General features: G+C 42.2%; 1 protein-coding gene across 1 annotated transcript in view; it reads right to left on the reverse strand.

Moving 5' to 3' along the window:
* LOC147696851 (disks large homolog 2-like) overlaps window positions 1–24,654 on the reverse strand; it is a 734,055-nt gene that overhangs the window by 281,745 nt on the left and 427,656 nt on the right. The window contains exon 4 of the mRNA XM_086933917.1: window positions 12,628–12,703. Coding sequence (XP_086790043.1) covers window positions 12,628–12,703 — 76 coding nt within the window. The remainder of the gene's footprint in view (window positions 1–12,627; window positions 12,704–24,654) is intronic.

The following is a 24,654-nucleotide window of genomic DNA, read 5'->3' on the forward strand; positions in this document are numbered from 1 at the left end:
AAATATCAAATGATCAGAAAAAAAAACTCTAGAGAATCAGCACCTCCTGGCCCAATGGAAAATAATATTGAGATAGAGGGGAATCAACTGGATAATGCCTCAGACATCAAAACCATAATGAATGACCTTCAAGCAAGCCAGAAAACTACTGATGGAAAAATAAATGTGGTTGCGAGCAGGCTGGAAAAACTAACAGAAAGACTGGACTGTCAAAATGTCTCCATAGATGCGGCTGAAAGAAGAATATTGGACCTGGAAGACGATGTGAGAACCGAGAATGAGAAATTAATGCGAGTGAAGAAATCAATAACGGCAACTGCAGCCAAGACTAAAGCCCTGGGGGCACGCTTGCGCTGCAGTAGCATGAGCATTGTTGCTTCTGGAATCAACCAACATGGATAAGACTGAAGTCTACGTCGTACATATGCTGTTGGAACGGTTTGCACCTGTTTGTGGGTACATTCCAGTAGAGAGAGTGCACACCGCCTGCTGGCCCAAAGGTCTCCACATGGACCTCCTATGCGACCCACAATGGCCCAATTACTAATCATCAGGATAGGATCAGCATGCTGTACCTCACCGGAGAACACGTCCTGTTGCAATATCAAAGCTCTACTGCCACCATCTACCCAGAATTTGCAGCGACTGCGTACTGCATGCAGGATCCAGCCAGGCTCGCGATTGTGACTCTGGCGAAAACTCATATTTTCACAGATGCCAAGGAAGCAATAAAGTTTGCAAAAGTTGGCAAAACCAAAGAGAGACCCAGCCCAAGAAGGCTTCATGTCTCAAAAAAGGGAGGAGACAAACAGGCCAAAAGAACAAACGATGTAGATTAATCTCACCGCTCATGTAAACTCCCAGCCATCCAGATGCTGTTCTGCTTCTGAAGATAAACAGATATGAAGACATGCAGCTCGATGTGCTGAACTATAACATTTAGGTTTGCTTATATCATCGGCGGCTACCCACTAGGGCGGACTCATAATTTATTCCTAAATTACTCCCCCCCCAATCTAGTTATCATGGGGTCAGATGGCGGAGTGGCGATACCCAACGATACTCAATCACACATACACAAGCCTGCACAACAAGAAGGTGAACACTGCTCACAGTACTAACGTACACCACTTAAATACACCTAAAAGCCTGCTAAATAAGCGGGACAAAATACACTAAGTAATAAACAAGCAGGCTAGAAGCACATGTACAACCATATGGAGTAATCTGCCAATGACTTGCATATATATCCTACACTCAGCACAACATATACAATAGCTATTGCATCAGAACTAACAGTTGTAAAACTACACCTAAAGGTCAAACTCCAGGGTGAAATCTACAAATACAAATAACCCCTACAGTACAATGTAGGCCAAAGCTCGGTTCAACTAAACATTCAAAATCCGATCTGATGCCTGAGTACTCTAAATGAGAGTTAGTAACACACAATACACAAAATGTATGCGATATTGCACAACTCTTGATGCTCCCTGTAATCACATATAAAGACTGCGAACAGAATACATTCCTAAATCCTCCTCTGTGGGTTAAACGTAATACAAAAGCAATCACTTCTGTGTCTGAGCATGTCCCCTACGCACAAGGGAATAAAATATTACTCACATAAATGCTCCATATATTCACAAAACTAAATGTTTTAACATAGGACAGTTCAGAATAAATCCAGCTGCTTCAAATGGAAAATCAGCTCAGAGTATCTCTGCCAAGTTGCCAGCATCAATCCCTTAAATCTGGGATTTCAGCAGTCTTCTAGACAGGAAAATGTCAGTATGCTATTCATAAAGTACACCTTCAAGCACTTCTCTGTATCAGCCAAATAAATCCTTTCATCCCAACAGGATGTTTTCTTTTTTAAACTTCCTACCTCACAGTTGATTCAACACTCCAAGCTGCACAGTACTTGAAACACTGCTCTCTTCATTGACAGGATGACCTGAGACAAACAGAGGGGGTATTACCAAGCAATAGCGATAATCGCTATTGCTTGGTTAGAGACAAAATTTTACCGCTGAGCTGCGGCGATTTTTATCGCAGATAAACCTTGGTATTACCAAGGTTTATCGCAAATGCGATAAAAATCGTCCGCAATGCATGAATATCGCTGAAAAGTCAGCGATATTCATGCATTACCGAGCTAATGCTCTTAGCCATGTTATCCACCTCCCATTGGATAACATGGCTAAGAACTGCTCAGGGGCAGGTGTTAGCTTTTGGAGATATTCGCACTTAGCGCGAATATCTCCAAAAGTTGGTAATAGGAGATAGCGATGTTAGCGACTGTTTCCAATCGCTAACATCTTGGCACGCCCACTTTGCATGTCATTATTGATAAATATCACTGACATGCAAAGTGGGGCCCAAGATGGTCGCTATCTCCTACTAGCGGTCGCTAACTGGTGTTAGCGACAGCTAGGTAATAGAGAGATAATTTTATCTCTGCTTTCTTGGCTTTTAAAGCCAAAAAAGCGGAGATAAACCCCCTTGATAATATGCCCCAGAGTTTTCTCTCCATCTCCTGCCATGCACACATAAGTCATCTTTTATTTTTACAGCTGCCACATCACTTACTGATGATGCCTCTCACACTTGCCAGACACTTAGCTACTGAGTGGGATTTATGACTGCAGAAAAGTCGGCACTGGTGATAGATATCTCCTTAGCTATAAATGGATTTACGCCTGCCAAAAATCCCTTTGTGAATTCTTCGCCGGCGTAAAAAAGGTACATTTTGCCATATATGTATTGTTGGAAAGTGGGTTATTAGTCGTGGTAAATATTGATCTACCACTGGCAATAAGGCCACTAACACAGTTAATGGCTCAGTACAGGCCTCAATAAATTATTCCCATGCTCAACCCTTGCTTGCTTGCCTGCGAGCGAGCAGGCTCAGCTTAGGAGACAGGTGTGTGAAAAACTAATTGAGTGAATAATTAAGTCAACCCACACAATAAAAATCCCACACTCTTTAAAATGTCATTTCTATTGTTCCCTAAATTAGATTTTTGTCGTTTTGGTGAAAATTTAAAGATAAAAATATTTTCTTGCTTTGTTTTGCCTTTTGTGCTTGTTGTTCTGCCCTTTGTTTTGCTATTTTTCTGCCCTCAGTTTTGCCTGCTCATTTTTCTGCCCCCTTTTTTTGCCTTTCCTGCTCATTTTTCTGCCCTCCATTTTGCCTCTCCTGCTCGTTTTCCTACCCTCTGTTTTGCTTTCATCTGCTCTGTTTTGTCTTTTCTGCCCTCAATTCTGCTCTCTGTTTTGCCTTTTTCTGCCCTCTGTTTTGCCTTTTCAGCACGTTTTTCTGCCCAGTGTTTTGCCTTTCTGCTGGTTTTTCTGCCCTCCATTTTGCCTTTTCAGCTTGTTTTTCTTCCCTGTGTTTTGCCTTTTTCTGCTAGTTTTTCTTCTCTCTGTTTGGTTTTTACTGCTTGTTTTTTTCTGCCCTCTGTTTCATCATCTTCTGCTCTGTTTTCCCTTTACTGCTCTCTGTTCTGCCGTTTTTTTTGCTTCTTTCTTCCTTCTTCCTGCTGTTTCCTCAAGACCTGGCTTTTTGATGCCGACCTCGCACCCAAGCGCCTAGACACCCCCAGGAGTGACAGTGCCGAGCTCTGCAAATGCTGATTGATTGATTGATTTACGCTTAACCAACATTGCTAGATAATGTCCATCATTTTGTAATGCTGTATATGTCACTGAAACCAGTGTATCTCTCTTGACCCCATAAATGCAAGCTTTTGCAAGAGAGGTATAGCCTCTTCTGGCTCACTCAGAAGGACGGCCGTCATGCTCGTTCTATCCTACCCTTTCTTTCATAAGGTAGAATTGTCCTGCTTAGACCGTAAATGGAATTTGCAACTCTTACAATGCAAAAGGTCTATTCTCAGAAAAGAGGCATCCCATCCTAATGGAACCCTTCTTATCCACCTGATGACTGCCATATCCTGTCTCATTCCCCTAAAATACAACAATCTCCACTGAGGTATCTCTTGTGCATATGGCTAATGTTTAATATCATTTTAACCACAACTGACATATATGCCACATAAGTTGGGCCATATATGCGTTCCCTTTTGGCAGGTTTTCATCTGCCAAGAAGATGTCCATCCAAGCATCCTGGGTGCATCCAATCCAAACCAAACCAGTATTCTCTACATGTCGTTCACGTGCGAATTACCCTATTGCATGCTGCATTGGTGAGGCTATGTATTACTATTGAAAATCAGGGAGGCCCAAACTTCTGTTATCTTATGGTAGCTTTATGTAATGTATGTATTACTTGTAAAGCGCACTATTGCCAGCCGGCGTCCTGGCGCTGTATACCGCTGGGGAACCTGTCCTGGCTTTCCCTGTGGGATGGTCCCTACTGGGAGTCCCCAAGGTGGAGCCAGGCATCCCTGGCGTTGATGGGGCCGTTGTGGAGATTAGGCAAGCTAATGCCCAGAGTTGCCGAGTGGGACCCCTGGTTAGAGTAGGCCTCGAGGCGAGAATTATCGAGTCCGCTGACCCTGCTCCACAACCCTGCCGCGTCAGGAATTGAACCCTGGTCCCGGGCCGACTTCTGCTTCCGGGTCTGCTGCCTCTAAGCAGTGAGCCACACCACTCCACAAACTTTAGGAGCTTTATGTTCTACTGCACTTTATCATCCACATTAATCTGATTACTAATGGATTCAAATCTCTTCACATACCTAAAATTATCTATCTTTCACTTTATCCCTAGATCTGCTAAAGCTTGATTGTCCATCCCCACTACACCGTCCAGTGCAAACCATGTGGATTTATTTCAGTGTGTGTTTAATTCCAATATTGTCACAAAAGTATCGAGCTCCTTTAACAGGATCTCAACTCATTGTGTACATTGACACTACTTGTGTAGACGGTCCCACTCTTTTTTCCTAGTCTACCAATTCTTATGAAAGTCTACCTGACAACAGCACCATCACCTATACAAATGGGAGTGGTGAAAAGGGATCATGCTTTATCCCTTTCCAGGCCCTCTCTTGCCACGATTGCTCTTACAGTGAGCACGGTCTAAAGAAGTCGGCTCCATCATATGAAATGTATTCCAAAATTCATATGTTTCAACATTACTGTCATGTATTGCTATCTGAGCCTATTGATCACTGTTCCATATCTAATCCTGCTACCATGAACCCTCCTCATTCAGCCTCCAGATGATGCATAAGTACCTCATCGTTGGGCTTGAAGGATGCAGAACCAGGCAGCCAGAATCATCCTGAACCTTCATAATTATGACAGTAACAGACCAACTATAAATGCATTATACTGGCTCCCATTTGAAACAAAGATTACATTTAGGGCTCTCTGCCTGGTCAATAAAACTTAGGACTCTATTATCTATGTTCATTGCACTACATACCATCCAGAAATATATGTTCCAAAACTGTACACTGCATAACATAATGCATCCCCAAAATGGTTGATGCACTGTGAGAACAGGGTCTGGGCCTGTGGAAAGTACTGAAGGGATTCCTGTGGGTCAAACAGAACCATACACCATTAAGAAATCTACTGAAAACCAAGCTCTTGAAACTTGCATACAACTTGCATACAACTGAACTCCGTACGATGGAGATGTCAGATAAAGCCAAAGCTTCGAATAAGACTCTGGAAGGACCCATTCTCATACCTAAGGTCCTCAGCACTCTGAAGTAGATGGAAAATAATAAATAGATAACTAAATAAACAATCTCATCAGATTTAAAACTCTGTTTCTCCTTGAGAAAAATCTGCTTTGATCTGGGTGCATAAGACTGCTGTTCATGCAGATTTCTCTCCTTGCCAGTAGGATACAATAGAACAGGAGTTTTTTGACAGGACCTTGGATTTCCAGTGATGTTCCGAAAATTACGAGCATTGCGTTGATTGGGATTTGATACCCCAAAGATGTTGTCAACAGAGTACTGATAGAGTCCCAATAAGGTATCAGCAATGGGCATTCGAAGAACATGTGTAGGTCAGAGGCTGGGAGCAACCCACACTTAGGGCACGCCATGGTGGGGTCAATAGAAAACTTTGATAACCTCTGTGGAGAATAGTACGTCCTATGTAGCGTAAAAAGATGGTTCCTACGCAACCATGTCCCACAAGATCTTAAAGGAGGAGTAGCAGATATTTTCAAGATCTATTCCAATAAAGGAAGAGCTCCACAATGTTCGGGTAGAATGAAATCCCCGTCGACTTTTTCTAGTAACAGATTGTACCAGAATGAGATCTTCTTAGTTACAGGAGGTTTGTCCATCATCAGGGTCAATATTCTGCTATCCCCTCCCATTTGGAATCTACCCCTAACAGAACTCTGTGCATGGGCCCAACTTGCTATCTGTAGGTATTTAAATCTAGAGAGACCCAAACCCACTCTAGCTGATAAGTAGTGCCAAGATAGCAAGACACCGTCTAAGTAAAGGTCCCCCCAGACCACCAGACCAGCCTCTCTCAAGGGTGTTGCCAAGCTATCAAGGAGCCACGCCGTACAACCCGGAGAGTCCCACAGTGGAGACCTACTTGCAAAGTACCCCACCTTTATGGCACCTCTTAATTTAACCCATGTCTTTGTAAAACCCAACAAAATCTTCAACTTAACCTTTTTAAAAAACTTAGGGTCCCCGAATTTAAGCAAAAAACCCTGCTGGCCTACTCCCTCTCCTCTAAGTAGTGCGGCAAACATACTGCCTACCCCTGTTCTATTGTATCCTATTGGCAAGGAGAGAAATCTGCAGGAAATGGAAGGAACCACTGCCTCCCACCTTGTTAGATTGGCGTACATCAGTTCTGTAAACGTCTAAAATCGATCTAGCAAGATCTGGTAATCCCGATAAACGTGGCTTTTGGCACCTTTTAAATTGGGCCTAGGTGATCTTTCTTTTGAGAGTGGGTTTCCCCCCCCCCCCACTGTCCGATGATTAACGCTGCTTGGTCTGCTCCCCTCCCTCGACTTTCCCAATGTCATGGCCTCCTCGATCTACAATGGGTATTGAATAGCAGCAACATTTCTCTTTCATGGTTAATATCTCGCGGCGCACCTTTTGGAGAGTTTGAACAATACTGAGTGTCAATATCAGTTGGTTGATGCCACTACCAGTTTATCTGTGACAGTACAGTTCATTTCTCTCTCCTAGTGCTCCTATGTGGTTTTCCAAGAGCAAAATGTGGACAAAAAAAAAGGGCTTTACTAAATAGTTCAATATCATAGACAGAGATCTGTGAGACTTACAGTCCAAATTATCACTACAATCATGCTTGGAGATAGTATTAATTTTTGCGTTTTTCAAGGTGACTGGCTGGTTGCCATCTCATAGGGTTCGCCATCTCACTGGCTTCTAGATAAACCTTTAACAATCTGAACACTACCAGGTCCTAAATGGTTTAATAGAACTCCAAAGACTGGCCATTGCTGCTGGGTATCTTTCCTCTGAATCCCAGACAGGCTCCTGGAGTTCCACTCACTGGGCCCACACTACAACGCCTTCCTCTTTTCTTGTGTGTACTTCAGCAAGTCCATGAAGTCCAACAAATCGGGTATCAGAGCAGGAGCAGTCTTAGGCGGTTGTCAATATAAGTGTTTAACGTTGTTACCAAACACAGTTTTTAATTCCACCTGTGTATTCACCTCTTCTTCTTTAACATTTAACATTATGTATTTATGTATACTTGGCTGCTCTCTGATGACAAGCCAATCCAGTAAACTTATTTATCTCCCATTTTGCGCAATAGATGTACATACTGCATGGTAATTGATTTAGGGCAGTGTATACTTCCCTTAATCTGTATCTCAGTTGGATCACTTCCTCCATTTTCCAGGTATCTGTGAGCGACTCTCTATCTGGTTTTGGGCTTTTGTTTTCATATTCAGTTATGACCATATTAAGTTCAAGCTTGACTCCATATATTTTCCACATGCATATTACGCTTAGTATATTTAACCTTAAGCCATTTCTATTCCATCTCCTTTGATGCTGAAATTATCCAATACCTGCAAAGAATTGGTCTTACCTGAATTATAAGTCTTGCAGTACTTCCACCCTCACCCTCCAAGCCACTATATGTGTCCTTTGTCTCCTCCAGAGAACAAGTGATCTGACAGGGCACTGACCATATCTGACCTTATGTGGTTACTTTTGTGACTCATCAACAGATACACAATTCTGCTGTGTGAGCAGTGCGGTGCTCACAAGAAGTAGTACATTTCCTCTGCTGGGAGCATATTCTGCCAAACGTTTGCTTTTTTCAGAATCTTAAATAATGTGTCTCAGATTCTTCATCTTGTGTATGTGGGTCTCTGGTGACTGCCTATCCCATGTGTTATTTAATATACCGTTTATGTCGACCACTCGTACCACTGTTAATCCCAAATATAGCGTCTGGTACACACGGAAACATGTGGCATAAAGACTGATCGCTTCTCCTCAAGACACCTTTGCTACTTTTTGGACTTCATAAAATTTGCAGGATTACACCTGAAAAGCAGGTATCAAGGTGTATCCTGGGAAGGCCATGTCACATTCCCAGCAGGATCCTACGTCTGTTAGTTCTCTATTGCAAATATCTTTGCACAGAGAACTGGATCCACTGTGAAAATGCATTATTTTTAAATAAAAAACATCTTTCGAGGGAAATATTTGTCCCCATAAAGAAGTCTCTTGCTGTACACCTCTAGCAAACCTGGGTGATAAATTTCCCTTCTCTCCCCGAATAAGGATTTACACTATCCCAGGGCTGGAGTAAAGACCGAACTATTATGAGGGCGAAAATAAAAGGGAGAGGAGTTTGGAAATGCCCCAAAAGTATGGGTTTGTGAGCCTGCCCACATTTCCAAGGTAAACCATAACTTAGAACTCCCACATCCCACCCACTGAGTGGGATTCACTGCTGTAGAGATTTCTTAGTCCCAAGAATGATTTTACAGCTACAAGGAAATCCTTTCTGAATTCCTAGAAAACATAAATAAAAAGGGCAAACTCGTCATAATTCTATGTTTATGACCGAATTTACCTTTGTGAATAAGCCGTTTATTTTCTGATAGTGATTGTTGGATAATTGCTGGTTTTGACTTCAAAGTCTGACAAGGAGTACAAAGCAATTGCAAATGGAAAATACAATTATTGAAACATGTAGCATCTCCCAGTGACAATGACCTTTTTGCAAAAATAATAAGTCAAATGAGAAGATAATTATGGACTCTGTAAGCTAACTCTAGTGATCAGTGCAAGCATGGTCTGTTTAAATTACTAGTTTATTTCGCCAGGTGTCTTAATCCGTTTAGTACAAAGGAAGCAAAGCCAAATGTACATCACCCAGAATGCAATAGCAGCGGCGGCTCCTCCGCAATGGGGGAGGAGCGTCGCCCCACTGGCTCGAAGCCAGCAGCTGAAAAATAAAACGATATTTTAATATTTGTTTTATTTTTCAGCTGCTGGCTCTGAGCCAGTGCGTGCAGGGAGTGGTGGGGCCCGGGTCACAGGGAGGAGTAAAGAAAAAACAAAGTTTTTCTTTGTTCGCCATAAGTTGACAGGGCATGCTCAGATGGGAGTCCCTTGCTCACTTTGCCACTGGATTCAAGCAAGCCGGGCTGAAAAAGGCTGAAATGCCAGAAACCGGTCCTCGCTAGCTTGTTTCCGGTCCAGGGAAGGCATGGCTTGGCAGTTCGGGCTGGATTGTTCCCATGAGGCACAGGGTCAGACTGATTTGCATATGGCCATGTCTGAACTGGGGTGGCAGAGTGGGCTAAAGAACGGTGATGGATTAAACCCAGATCAGTTGACTGGGGGTGAGTGCTTGTATTGTCAACGCTCCGTCCATCATTTCCTTTGGTTTTTCTTAGTTCGCCATAAGTTGGCAGGGTATGCTCAGACGTGAGTCCCTTTCTCACTTTGCCACTGGATTCAAGCAAGCCGGGCTGAAGAAGGCTGAAATGCCAGAAACCGGTCCTCGGTAGCTTGTTTCCGGTCCAGGGAAGGCATGGCTTGGCAGTTCGGGCTGGAGTGTTCCCATGAGGCACAGGGTCAGACTGATTTGCATATGGCCATGTCTGAACTGAGGTGGCAGAGTGGGCTAAAGAACGGCGATGGATTAAACCCAGATCAGTTGACTGGGGGTGAGTGCTTGTATTGTCAATGCTCCGTCCATCATTTCCTTTGGTTTTTCACAGGGAGGAGTAGTCATGCATTTCTAAGTGTGCATGTCTCTCTGGTTGGCTGTCTAGGCCGGCCAAACAGACATGTGCAGTTAGGTTCCTCAACCTGGCTGTATTATACAGCTGGGTTGAGAAACTGTACAGACTCCCTGTGTCTGAGTGGAGTATCTAAGCAGCCCGCTCAGGCCAATCCCTGTGCTGCTCTCATAGTGTCTGGATTGGTTGGGGAGTCTGTCTCAGGGGCTGCCACAAATAGGAGCAGCAGGAGAAGCGTGAGGGAGCAGCAGGAGAAGCGTGAGGCGGCTGCAGAATCAGGTAAGTTTTATTAATTTATTGTTTTAATTGACACCCCTCCCCCTACTGCTGCCCTGCCACGCCTTCCCGCTGCATATTGGCAGCAGCTGCAACTGTGCATTAGGTTGTGAAATAAAAGCCTAGAATTGCAAATATTGTGTACTATGTAATAGAATGTAAGCTCACTGGCCAAGGCTCCTAGCCTTATGCTTGCGCTCTTGAATGCTGCGCTTGCTGCAAGCCAAGGCTTCTTAGTCTTTATTCCACTTCATGCATCTTTCTTCCATCACCTAGAATTCGTAGCTCTCTTGCAGGTTTTGTTTCATTCCAGTTTTCAACATTTGTCACTGCTGTTCTACCTTTCACTTCTTTTTTTCTCCTCTTGCGGTCTTTCTTTCATTTGCTCTGCTTCAATATCTGAATGTGAAATGTAAGTCCTGGTCTCCAAAAATGAATGCCGGTGTCCACCATCTACAACCACCAGCGCAGACAGAGCACTGGAAACAAAGTCTATAGTGATATGGAGCGAGGTGTCCATCCTAACTGCAGGAGGCAGGATGCCTCAGTCCAGGGAACAAACAAACTCAAAATTCGGCTGGGAAGCCTTAATAAGTGCCAACACTAGGTCCCACTGTAAAAGGGAAGCGCCTAATAACCATGGAAATATGCTCGCACTTGACACAAGGCAGCCCTATAGCAGGTGTTTTACCCAGCCACGGCCCATGCAGGTAAGAGCGGTGGGACCGGGTTGGGGGTGGGTATTTCGGCAGATGACGATGAGGGAAATGTAATTATTAATTTAATTTTCCCGTGTGGTCGCCTGTCAAATCCCCCCCCCCCCTAACCCGGCCCCACCGCTCTTACCTGCACAGGCCGCAGCTGCTTTTACCCTAACAGGGGGGATTCACAAGGAGCACTGTAGAGGTCAAGATGCCCAATCACAGCTTCCCTGTGGGAATAATCAACTCATTTCTTGCACAGACTCAAGTCCACGTTAGTGCACGCATACATCTTTGCTTGAACCGCCCCATTGTTAATAATGTCATCATCACCATCTCTATCGCCATTGGTAAATTACAAAACAACAGAAGAGTGGCAGTGAGCCCCAAAGACTTCTCTGGTGTCTTATTCTTGGCATACTCATAACTTACTATGGAACTTCAGGAGTAAGCCAGGAATATTCATGGCTTACTCCTGGAATATAGTAGCAAGTCATGAGTACTGAAAACGTAAGTAACACCTACCTAAGGAAACAAGGTGAGTGAGGAGTGCATTCCAGTGTCACTTATTATTAACAAGAACAACTGGTACCAAAAGAAACCACTGCAATGTCTATTCCTTTCGAGAACCAAAAGAAATAACTCTCAAAGTGACTGACTGTTTTTGAACATTTACCATTTGTGCCCAGGACAATGTCTTAATATCTGTGAAAGTTACAGCGGGCCAGTGGGTGTTTAGGGTACTGGATTGTTCCATTGGGATTCGAGGAAATTGTAGGCTCTACACGTTTCGGCCCAATTTTTACAGTTCCTTTGAATGTCTGCCACATTGTGTTCCGGCTCATGTAAAAGTGCAGTTATTGGACCCATAACTCTCAGTAAAAATGGTATGTGATCCACCTTTGGATGAGACAGTCAGAAGCAACCCTCAACTTGCTGGCACCCCCTGGCACCTAAGCGAAACATGCGATTGGTGCCCCCGTCATATTTTTGAAGCCAGATTTTTTTATTGATTTTTTTCCCTTTTGTTTTGATGCCCCAATGATGCTGGAACCCTAGCTGACATCCTAGTTCACCGACATGGATGGGCAGCCTGGAAAGATTCCCAGAATCAATATATTCTTTAGCAATCAACCGACCAACATTAATACTAGTTGTCTTGATGCTCACTCTTGTTTATTAGGTCACCATGTCTTTGGATACTCAAGCGATCACTATGTGGAAATACTATCAGTATCTATTTGGGTGGGTTGTGCCTGTCTAATTTACTAGTGTGTATGAATACTCCTTTTCATGGAATACCTGGGTATAGAAAGTAGCCACAGTTCGATTACCGCCCTACACTCCTCCACAACTTCCATCAGGGATAACATGCAAAGACATCACATCCATGTCCACGAAAATCAAAAATATTCTGTCCTTTCATGGGTTCTGCCAAGCTTACCCCTTTCTGGTCGATCATTCCAGGCTTGGAGTTGAACTTCACCGTTTTCAACCTCGCTCTCTCTTTCCTTTCAACCCTGGGGAAAATCCGAGAGGAAGAACACGTCACACGATGGCAAGGCAAGAGGGCCAAAATAGCAGATACCTTGAACAATGAGCTTACTTTGCTATACAATGGGTTGCGAGTCAGTGGTGGAGAGCCCCAGTGGGAAACATTTCAGTTATATCGAACTTCAAACATATTTGATTGCTTTCAGCGTGCAGAGCACTGTTTTGCTGGATGTTCAGACCGAGTTAAATATTCTTGGTACATCCATACCCCCTCCCCCCCCCCCCCCCCCTGCCCCCTCAATAAATCACTTTTCGTGAAGTTTGTTGAAGGGCTGGAAAATGAGCCTTGAACATTGTTCTCTTTTATTGGGAAACGTACTTAAGAGCTCGGTGGCGCAGTGTCTCATGGGAGCTATATTTACACCAGAGCACCTGCTGATGGATTGGCAACAGGCAGAGGGGGAGACGAAAAGACAACCCCGGGGACAGATGGTTTCTGTCCCAGGTTTGTTCATGGGGTTTTCCCGCGCCCCTAAGGTTGCATTATGGGAAACTAAGAAAGGGCTGTTCCATGACAATGTCAATAAGTATGTGAGTTGGTGTGTGACAGGAATGTAGAACCCAGTAGAGAATGTCTCCCTGCAAACAATGTGTGCACAGAATTCAGGTATACAAGATCTTCAGATGGAAGTAGTTTATTATAGGAGAAACAGCTTGTACAACCACCAACATCCAATGTCCAAATCCCAATGCCCAACTCCCAAGATACAGAACATTCTTAACATCATGTAACATAACAATTCTAAGAGAGCATTCCAAATAGGAATACTACACACCTTCCCCCCTAAAAAAACCAAAATAAAAACAAGAAGGAGAAATAAATAAAGACAAATTAATTAATAAAATCTCGCAATCTTATAGGAGAATGTTTTACACGAGAACTCTTCCTTAAAACAACACCACCAGGTTGCACGACCTCATTGCCCATACTTCCTTTATAAATAGTAACAGTGGGAACAGAATCACACGTAGCACCATTGCTTATGGAAATAGAAGCATCAACATTTGCATCTTGTAGCTCACTCCAGAGAGTATCCAACATGGAGGAAAAGGCTTTATTATTGGAGCTAACTGAACCATGTGAATTACTACCAAAAGTGTCTAACATAGCCGGGAAAACTTCATCATTGGACACAGGAGAACCCAATTGCAAATCTACCTTAGAATTCACATTTTTACAAAGAGAAACCCTTCTGAAATTCCAGATTTTGCCACCTTCAACCCTCACAGCCTTGCTGAAAACATCTAACACTCTACAAGGATCAGACCATTTATTCCATCTAAAACCACAAGTTCTACCAAACTTGGCTCTTACAAAATGGCCAACTTTAATTCTAGAGCTCTTGCCACAAGACCCTGGATTACCTTTCATTTTTTCCTGATATCTCAAGACTTTGTTCCTAACCATAGAAGAATCAAAAGAAGATTGGCTGGGAATTTTTGTCTTCAACCACCAAGGTAAGAGTTTCGAACCTGCTTTCCTACCTCTCAACAACTCGAATGGAGATATGCCCGTAACAGAATTAGGAGAGGTACGGTAAGATAGTAAGGACGCTCGAAGCGCTTTCCTCCAATCCAAGTTACTTTTGACAGCCAGTTGAATGGATTCTTTGATAACCCTATTAAAGCGTTCCGTTTGACTATTAGCCTGGGGATTATAATTGGACACTCTTTTGTGTACTATCCCACACCTATTAAGTAAAGAAATGAACTCGTTGCTAATAAACTGTGGACCATTGTCGGACACAATCTCAGCAGGAATGCCCTCCCTACAAAATATTTCATCCATAAACTCAACCACTTGAGTCGAACCAATCTTATCAACCACTTTCAACTCGGGCCATTTTGAGAAATAATCAATCAATACTAGTACGAAGACAAACTTATTGTTAGATAAATCAAGAGGACCGATGATATCTATACCAAGTTTCTTCCAAGGACATGTAGTAAATTCGATAGGAGAAATATCCAGTTTCCCTGCCAATGGTTTAACAGACTTGTCACTATTGGCACAAGGAGAACATGAACTAACCCATTTGTCCACCATTCTATCAATACCAGGCCACCAATAATATTCACGAATCCACCTTTTAGTGCTCGACATACCCATGTGACCTTCGTGAGCCATCGAAATGATCTTCTTTCTCAACTCACAAGGAGGGACTCTTTTGTAACCCCTTGTTATAAAACCATGGTCAAACATAAGTTCTTCTTTAATTTTACAAAAAGACAAGACATCACCAGATAATTTCCTTTCTTCAGGCCACCCTGTTTGCATAAAATTCACTGCATTGGACAAACCTTCATCTCTGCACATTGCTTCTCTCCATTCACTTTCTGAAATAACACCAGACAAAAGATTGCATTCACCACGGTTGACATCATCAATCGTAAACCCAACAACAAAATCAGGGCAAATATTAGCAATTCCACATGGATCAACTGACGGCAATCTAGACATGCAATCCGCATGTACATTTAAACGGCCAGGCACATATTCAACAACACACTGGAATTCTTGCAATTTTGCAGCTAAACGTGCCAAGCGTGCTGTCAACATCCTACCACCACCAGCTGCCAACATATTAATCAAAGGCTTATGGTCATTTCGTAACCGAAATTTCGTGCCCCAAAGAAATTGCCTAAAGTGTTCGACAGCTCAAGTGCATGCTAATAACTCCTTCTCGATGGTAGAATAATTAAATTCTGCACCACGAAGAGTTCTGGATGCGTAAGAAACTACATATTCTTCACCTCTGTTCTTTTGCATCAGCACAGAACCCAGACCAATATTACTTGCATCCACACATACTATGCATTCTTTACCCAAATCAAAACGTCTTAAAAAAGGAGCATTGGCTATTTCCTTCTTCAGTGATTCAAAGGCAAACTGCTGCTCATTGTTCCAAACAAATTTGATGTCTTTTTTTAACAGCAACCTTAGCGAATGAACTTTTGAGGAATAGTCTTGCACGAATTTGCTATAAAATTCAGTTAGCCCCAAGAATGATACAAGTTGTTCTTTGTTAATTGGTGCTGGTGCCTTAACTATACTCTGGATGTGATTAAACTTGGGTTTAAAGCCCTGAGCAGAAATCTCATGACCCAAATATTCCACTTTACTTTGTCTGAATTTACATTTTGAGAATTTCAATGTTAAGCCTTTTTCCTGTACAGACTTCAATACTTTTTCTAAATTCTTGTCATGATCTTCAAAACTTCTCCCAAAAATCAATATATCATCCTGGAAAGCAATGGAATTGTCGCAACCATCCAACACTTCCTTCATGAGTCTCTGAAAAACAGATGCCGCACTAGCTAAACCAAATGGCATGCGTCGAAACTGGAACATGCCTTCCGGTGTTATAAAGGTAGTAAGGAACTTAGATTCCTCTTGTAGCACCACTTGGTGATAAGCGCTAGCCATATCTAAGGCTGAAAAGACGCAAGCACCAGAAAGTGTAGAAATTAGCTCATGAATGTGGGGTAGAGGATGCCTATCGACCCAGATCTCTTTATTTAAACTGCGGAGATCCACACATAGATGAAGTTCGCCATTACTCTTAAGGGATAAAACCACTGGAGAAACCCAAGGAGAAGATTCAGTTGGTTCAATAATTCCCCTGGAAACTAAATCTGATAGGATTAGTTTTAACTTGTCTCTATAAGCCAAAGGTACATTCCTAACTCAGTGCCGAACAGGAGTAGCACCATCCTTGAGAATAATTTTATGTTTAAAATTTACAAACTCTCCCAGATTATCACTAAAAATTGTGGGAAATTTACTTTTCATTTGGGTTGTGAATTCATCATCCTCAGAAGACACAATGTACACCGGTGGGGAGGCATTGGTATCCAACTTGATGCCTAATTTGTGTTGGTGCGGCCAACTAAGGATAGATGCCCCTTTAGTTGCAATGTAAACCTTACCTTTTATGTTCCTATCCTTAAATTTAATGTCTGCCCACATAAAACCATCCAGATCAATTTTTTTTCCCGAATATCCACCTGGTTGTAAATAAGGTGGTTATAAATTTGTTGACTTCCAAAATTTATCGAAAATGTTTCTGCCTATTATACTATACCAGGCACAGGAATCTATAAGCATAGAGATTTCTACTCCATTAATCAAGATTTTGTCTCTAGGAAAACCCTTACACTTAGTATCACCTACACAAAGTAAACTGTTGATCTCCTGAATTTCTTCGGAATTTTCATACTCAAAATGAGTCAACAAATTTACTTTTTGTGGAGACCTACACATTTTGCTAAAATGACCTGGCTTCTTGCATTTTATACAGATCTTATTCCATGCTGGACAACCTTTGTAGTTTCCCACGTGATCATTCCCATAATTTGGATTGTTCAATCCCTTTAGCGATGTTTAATACAGAATTAAGACTAGATTCTGTCCCCATCCATAAACGTTCTTGAATCTTTTTACTCTTTGTCTTCATCATAATTTTATCCCTCAATACCTGTTCAAAATTTATAGTTTCAAAAGTACAAGAACCAGCGAGGGTACGCAATGCAGCTACATAGTTTTCAATAGATTCGTCTTCTTTTTGCGCCCGAGAATAAAATTTAAATCTTTCCATCACAGTATTGATTTTTCTGCCAAACCTTATACTCATTTGTTTGACAACCACTTCAAATATATTAAAATCGCCTTCCCCTTCAATAGAAGGTAAATTTTCTAATTCTTTAAGACCTGCACCACCTAAAAAGTTTTTTAAAAGTGCTAATTTCCATTTAGGAGAACATCCGTCTTCCTCTACAACATCTACATAAGCTAAGAAAGTTGGATACCACAGCTCCCATTCCACTTTGGGATCACCAGCTACTGGAAGGAAATGTGCCGGAGAAATAATATTGTTTGACATCTTGAGCAATTTTGATGAATAAAGCTATAACAGTTATAAATTAAGATTACAACAATTCTCCAGTAAACAGAAACTATTAAGTAAAACAATAAACGTAGTCACCGTTGTTTATTGCCCCTCGAATGATAACCAGCAAAAGAATTTGTGTCCACTGTACAAGTCAGTCAGCTCGTTATGAAATAAACGCTGTGAGAATAAAAAACAAAAATGGCCGCAAGACGTGAAGCGTCACACTTTGACCTTTGCGCAGCGTAAAGACGCGATTTCCTGGAACCCTGGTGAAGAGATTCGAAGCTCGCCCTCAAAGTAAGAAGACGTTCTCGATTCGTCGTGGAGCCCAGGTCAGCTTTCCAAAGATGCACTTCGCTGCCGTTAGCACATTTAGCCAAAATGTAATAGCTTCACGTTGGTAAACTTCCGAAACTTCAAAACACGAGCAGAAATGTCTTCGTAATGGTGCTAGCCTCATCCATAAAGACAGCAATACTTTCGCTCGAAAAGTTTTAAATCCGCACACATTAAAGAAATACGAGTAAGCTAACTCTCGAGGAGTTTTAAATCCGCACACATTAAAGAGATACAAAAGGCTTAAACGAATATTTATTTTTCTTTAAATTCCGCCGCTGGTGCAATCAGAGCAAACACTACAAAACTGCCGCTGGTGCAATCAATAGACACAAAGACATAGGAATACCTTAAATAAGTGAACGCTGTCTCCAAAGTTCATAGAAAAAAAAATGTACTTCCTGAGATGAGTTCTTTCAAAGTATCCCAAACGTCGCCAAATTGTGAAGAATTCAGGTATACAAGATCTTCAGATGGAAGTAGTTTATTATAGGAGAAACAGCTTGTACAACCACCAACATCCAATTTCCAACTCCCAATGCCCAACTCCCAAGATACAGAACATTCTTAACATCATGTAACATAACAATTCTAAGAGAAGATTCCAAATAGGAATACTACAGATAGAAGGTAAGTAAGTATGGCAAATCACTCAGGAATTTATCATATTCAGCACTTGTTTTTATATACAACTGCATAGCATAGCTTTTGCATTTCTAACTGCAGTAAATGACGCATGTTGTTATTACCCAGTTTTTTGGTACTCTGTTTACTGACCTCGGAAGGATGGAGGGATGAGTTGGCCCTGCCAGGATTCGTACTTGTGGCTAGTCGGCCACAGCAGAGAATTGTAATAAGAATAAACGTTGCCACTGGGCAAATGCCCCATTCGTTCACACTCTCAGGTCACAGTCAACTAACAATAAAATGAACAAAGACCTTTACAGTTGTGTGCACCGAGGAAGAGACGCCAGCCAAGAGCCGGACATGGAGTGATGGGATGGGATTCTATGACATCATCCCTTCCCCTTACTCTGCACCACCAAGCACTGTGCCCCCGCCCCCTTTCCCCACCGCGCCAGTCACTGCTTCATTCGATTACACCCGCTCTCCAAGGACACACACCATGTCCTACAGTGAATGGCTCGTCATCTGTGGAACCCAGCAGCGCTTCAATGCGGGAACCGCGCAAAGGTCAGTATCGCCCAATCAGGCCTAAGGATGTCTGAAGAAGACAGAGGCTTCCGGGCTGCCTCTCTGCTGCATCGGAGCTTCGGTGCGATGGTAACTCCAGTGCCAGACACTGGTTAGGTCAAACAAGAATACAGTGTCCAAACGTGTGTGCCTTACTCTGTTTACAGGGTCAAATAATGCAAATGAATACTCAGATAGTTGAGATAACAGCACCCTATGAGGTAATGATGTAAGTCCATGCCTCAGCTCGTCCACTCTGTTTCCCCATCAGCCGCCCTGTCAGAGTATCAACATCCTGTCTCTGTAGCAACACCACGTGACTGTCTCTCTGACCTCTGCCCCCATCTCTCCCCATTGGGCACTCTATGCCGATCTGCATACCCACGACAACCTATCGGTCCCCATATGGTGATTGCAGCCTCTCCATGTGTCCTGTCCTTTCACCAGGTGCCCCCCTCAGCCTCAAGCCATGGAGTGGTTCTGAACTCTGGGGATGGCACATAAATGCAGCATTCCTCATATAATAGGGCACAGACAACCACAGCAGCATATTCACCATGCCAGAGAACTATATGCTATGTTCGAACACTATATGCCAACTACTTCCTTTACTACATCATTTTTCTCACACTAATTTACCTCGGCACTGTATAAGGGGGCACTGATCCAGGCACGTTATGTTGGGACAGTGTCGAAGTGACGTCATGTAATTATTTCATTGTGTGTCATATGTGTCATTTGCACAAGATTCATGAATTATTCAATCACCTGAACTCAACAAAGGCTCTCATGATCTAAATCCAGCTGCATGATGCCACTTCGCGTGATATTACATTGTATGATATTACTCAGGGCAAAGGTAATGCATTGTCACGTGTGTAATGTTATTTCCTATGATGTCATGAAGGGGGGGGGTGAGGGGGCACTAGGCCTGCAATCTGAGGTCAACTGCGCAAATGTTCTTTAGTTAACTTATCAGACCGTTCTCTCGGTTCCTCTAAAAAAAGGCAGTTCAATATTTGGCAAATTGGATGTAATTTAGAGAAAAGCTCTATCGTCTTCTGACACATTGACAGTTGGCCTGTTTGGAATTTGAGGTGTATCATCCACACATATCTGCATTACTTACCTTTGACATGTAAGCTGGCAGCATACGTATCGAATTGGGGAGGTGGGAGGGGGCTGCTGTGACGAATCAACATAAACTGTTTGGCGTATGATAAAATTCTTCTGAAAGGTAATTTACCCGCTCTGTGAAAGGCTCCCTTTCTTTCTTCACGGTGTTGCTCAAGTTTCGCCTTTCTAAGAGTAAATTTACGTCTGTGCACTTTTACTGCAAAAGAACAGGGCTGTAGTATAGGTTGTTTACGCCTAAATTAAAAAGACCACTACAGATGTTAGCTTTCTTCTGTTGTCATTTGATTCTGAAAGGAGCCGTGGCACTTTGCGGATACCAACTAGAGCAACAATTTGCTTTCTCTGTAAAAGGATTGTATCTGCAGCTTGGTTGGATGCATTCATTTCACCCTAGGACAGTGTAACCGATCGGACCAGTGTAGTATCCCTTTTAGATGGCTTCATATTGCATCATTGGAATTGTTATGTTTCCTATGTACGTTCTACATTCTGTATGTGGGAGTTGCTCAGATGTTCTGGCATTCCTATCTTGGTGGTTGTACAAGCTGTTTTCTCTAGAGAATAAACTACTACTACTTCAAGAGTGTATTCAATTCACTTCATAAATTGGCGACGATCGGGATCTTGAAGAAGGACCCACTCTTTGAAGGAAGTTTTTTTTGTTTTTGTTTTTTAAAAAGAGGAAGAAAAACTTGAGAAACAGCGTTCACGCGTCTTAAAGGTATTTTGCTACTATTTTTTAATGTGTAAATGATTGCACCAGCGGCAGTAATTAATTCTGTGCCTTGATTGCACCTGCGGCAGTGTTTAGCAGTATATTTTTATTAACTTTCATCAATTTGGTTGTTATCTTCGGCATTATTTGTATGCTACTTCGTATTTTTATTTGGCATACTTAATTTTTACAAAGTTAACCTCAGCCTGCCTGTTATTTCGTTTAAAGCGCAGCAAAGCTCATGTTAATGAAACAGTGAAAAGCGTAAAGCTCTTGATTTTTCATACCTTTGGACGCTCTGCATTTTTTGAACCTGACTCGAAGTTCTATGATGGTGAGCGAGCCTCAGAGTTTATGTTGACGGCTGAGCTTCGGGGTTCTTGTTGACGTCTAAGCGCATCCCCTGTGTCAACGTTTTGCACGACGTTCGCCAAAGCGTCTAAAGCGTTTCACAGAGGTCAAAGTGTCACACGCTTTGACGTAACGTAGCTGTCATTTTCTTGATTTATTTATTTTTCCTTTGTCTTCGATTAACGCTACTACTACTTCAAGAGTGCATTCAATTCACTTCAACCAGCAAATGGAAATGAAGTCATTTCGAGACCCCTAAGGATTTTTGGGGCCCTGGGACAAAGATATATTGGGGTCCCCTGTACGGAAAAGGTTTCAATTTATCATCCAGTTTCAACTCTTTCATGCCCTTTTTGGCCAGGTCATTGACAAAGGCACAGGCACACTCATCCAAATTCTAAATGTGTTTACATTTACTATTAAGGGATAGTGATGTGTGCTTTCAATGCTATAACAGAGCAGCAGCTCATTAATATTGCAACAGATTATCTCTGTGACACCCTCCCATTGGCATATGCAAGATCCTGTTTTGATCTAAAAGAAACTTTTTTGAATGTATTTTGTGTGAAACAAATACAGCATTTCTCATCTAAATGTCTGTAATAGGGCCAGATGCATCAAAGGGTTTTGTCCATTCTGTGTCTATGGGAAAATGTGTTCATGCATATGGCCCATAGTCTCCCACACATCACCCGTATTACAAATAAATTAAAGAAGTATTCAAGGTCACCAGGGCAAGAGCCTCTGCAGAAAAGTGCTGCCCTATCAGGAAGCCCTCTGAAGGACTGGGGCCCCGGGCCATAGCCCACTTTGCCCATGCCTTAAAACGTCTCTGTGACTCACTGGCAGAAGAAGGTCTGGCTTACTCATGAATTTCAGGAAAAAAGCAGGATTACTCCTAGCTTACTCCTAGAATTCAGACTTACTACTGCAGTGCTTTACAAAAAATAATTGTGAGTCAGGATCCTTGTCTATTTATATCTCTTCAAACACCACAGACATCAACACTGAGACGAGGTAAGGTAGAAGAGTCAATGGAAGGAAAACCTACCACCAATGTTGAGTGACGTTCCTTCCATGTGCTGGTAACCTCTGGCTCACAGTATTCTCCCTGTCCAGTTCTCACAAATTTTTGAAAACATCAAATTCGCCACCACCGCGACAGAGGGTTGTAGAACTCTTTAGTTTCCTTAGGAATTAGGCTAATTAGCATATTCGAGGCATCATAGGGAATCATGTCACATGACGTTTGGCTGCGATGACCGCATGAAGTGACATTGTGAATGAAAAATATGCCCCAATATATTTACAAAGGAGATAACATCAAATTGTGTTGACGTGATAAGATAAGCAGCATTCCAGATGAAATGTGGGAAATACATCATCTCCATATCAGTCATTCCATAGACTTCTGCTCTCGCATGAAAGGGGCTTCATTAGCCTCCCCACCCTTTGTAGAAAAAGAGATTTGCATGAATCACTGCCTGTCAGCAGCTGTACAGCATACAACATATCTACATACAGTTATATCTGGGTGTCAGGTTGGTAACCTCTTCCCTATCTTTGAGAATCATCTTTCTGTGAAAATTCAACACAACCCCAGATTTGTGTGATTCTCACACCAGCAGGTGCAGATTTATGACTTTTTTATGTGTGCAACTAACACTGCCTTCTCAATATGGAGACTTCTGCAAACCTGACTTTCACCATGTCTATAAATTCTATTTTGCTCATTCCTTACCCACTGCACTTCTCAGTTGATGGAAAGAACATTGCCCAACTCAATGGTTTTGCATCATAACAGTATAGTTGCACAAATCCGTTCTACCCATGTGCAAACTCCCCAAGTTTTTGTTTTCTTCAATTCAATTTTTGACCTTTACTGAGGATGCCGGCAAGTCTTCTTGGTGCTCACCATATTTTCTGCTATAGATGATGTGAGAAATGGGGAGGTTTGATGGAAGGATTGGAACAGATGCAAAGCATTGGTAAGATGAGAATTAAGGAACCAATGAGAGCAGTGTGGCACACACTGCACAGGAAATCAAAGATGGTATGATAAATAAAATGACAACTAAAGGACAAAAATCCAGTAAGGAGAACCAATAAGTGGGACTGTAGGCATACATTTTGAAAGGTTTAAGGCAAAAAGCGACAAGAAAAGGTAAAGTGTCAAACAGTAATCAATGTTACCGCTTGACCAGGATCTAGGTGTGATTTCAGGTCGATCCTGATGGAGCATAGGTCAGATGCACCAATGGGTTTGTCCCAGTCAAAGATTTTACCTTCTGACTTAGTCCCTGAAATGGAAGTTGAAATCCTCCAACTGGGCAAGGTTGCAGCCTGTATCTGCCATAGTCCTCTGGAAGCTAGATAGCTGCTAGACAAAGCATTGGTTTTGGTAGGCAAACCTCTGAGTGGGAAAAATTCAAATTTTGCAGCTGCTAAAGCCAAAAGCTAGACCTTCCACAGTGAAAATAGTCTTCGGGAGCTTGTCACTGTAGGGACTGAGACATTACATTTCTTTATGTCCTGATTTCAAATACTTGGCACCCTAAATTGTGGGCTACATGGCCTACTGATGAGTAATATTTATAAGGCATGTTTTTCCCTGCCAAAAGGGTTATTTGGACCCGTTGCATCACAGGTTTAAACTGCAGCCATTTGGCTACATTGGTGGGCTCAAAGCCATGTTTTCCTTGTCACACTAGTGGATGGCACAATACGTTCTGCTGTCTAGAGGTGACATTTACCTTTCCATGCCATGGGTGTAGTTTCTGCACCATAAAATAAGAGAGTCTGATATACCAATAATAAATTATCCTGTTTTTACATGTTTTAGAGGGTCAAAGCACATACGCTGGCCAGCAGTGTCCCAGTGTGCAGAATCTAAAAAACAGCTAACAAATTCAGTAAAAATAGGGGGTGATCATGCAAGAAGGGGCATTTTCTGACACAGCTTCTAAATTATATTCTTACTAGTGAAAAAAAATAGTTCTTCGGTTCAGTCAGGAGAAAACATCGTTGCCTGGGACTTATTTGAATATGAAATATAAATGTTATGAAACCCGCTTGGGGAGCCCTTCCATTAAAAACATGAAGAGCAAGCTTAGCCTGGTCAATTATTGTACAAATTAGCCTAGGGACTGTGACTATAGTTTTAGATTTAGAGTTAGCTAAGACATTTTTGGTTTTAGTACAATTATCCAAATAATATGCTTACTGGAAGGGGCTTTTAGACAGCTCACTTAATCCTTTGATCCATTGTTGTGTCATTCACATTTGTTCTGTC

The sequence above is a fragment of the Lissotriton vulgaris genome, chromosome 8 (genome assembly GCF_964263255.1).
Source record: "Lissotriton vulgaris chromosome 8, aLisVul1.2, whole genome shotgun sequence".
NCBI classification, from domain to species: domain Eukaryota; kingdom Metazoa; phylum Chordata; class Amphibia; order Caudata; family Salamandridae; genus Lissotriton; species Lissotriton vulgaris.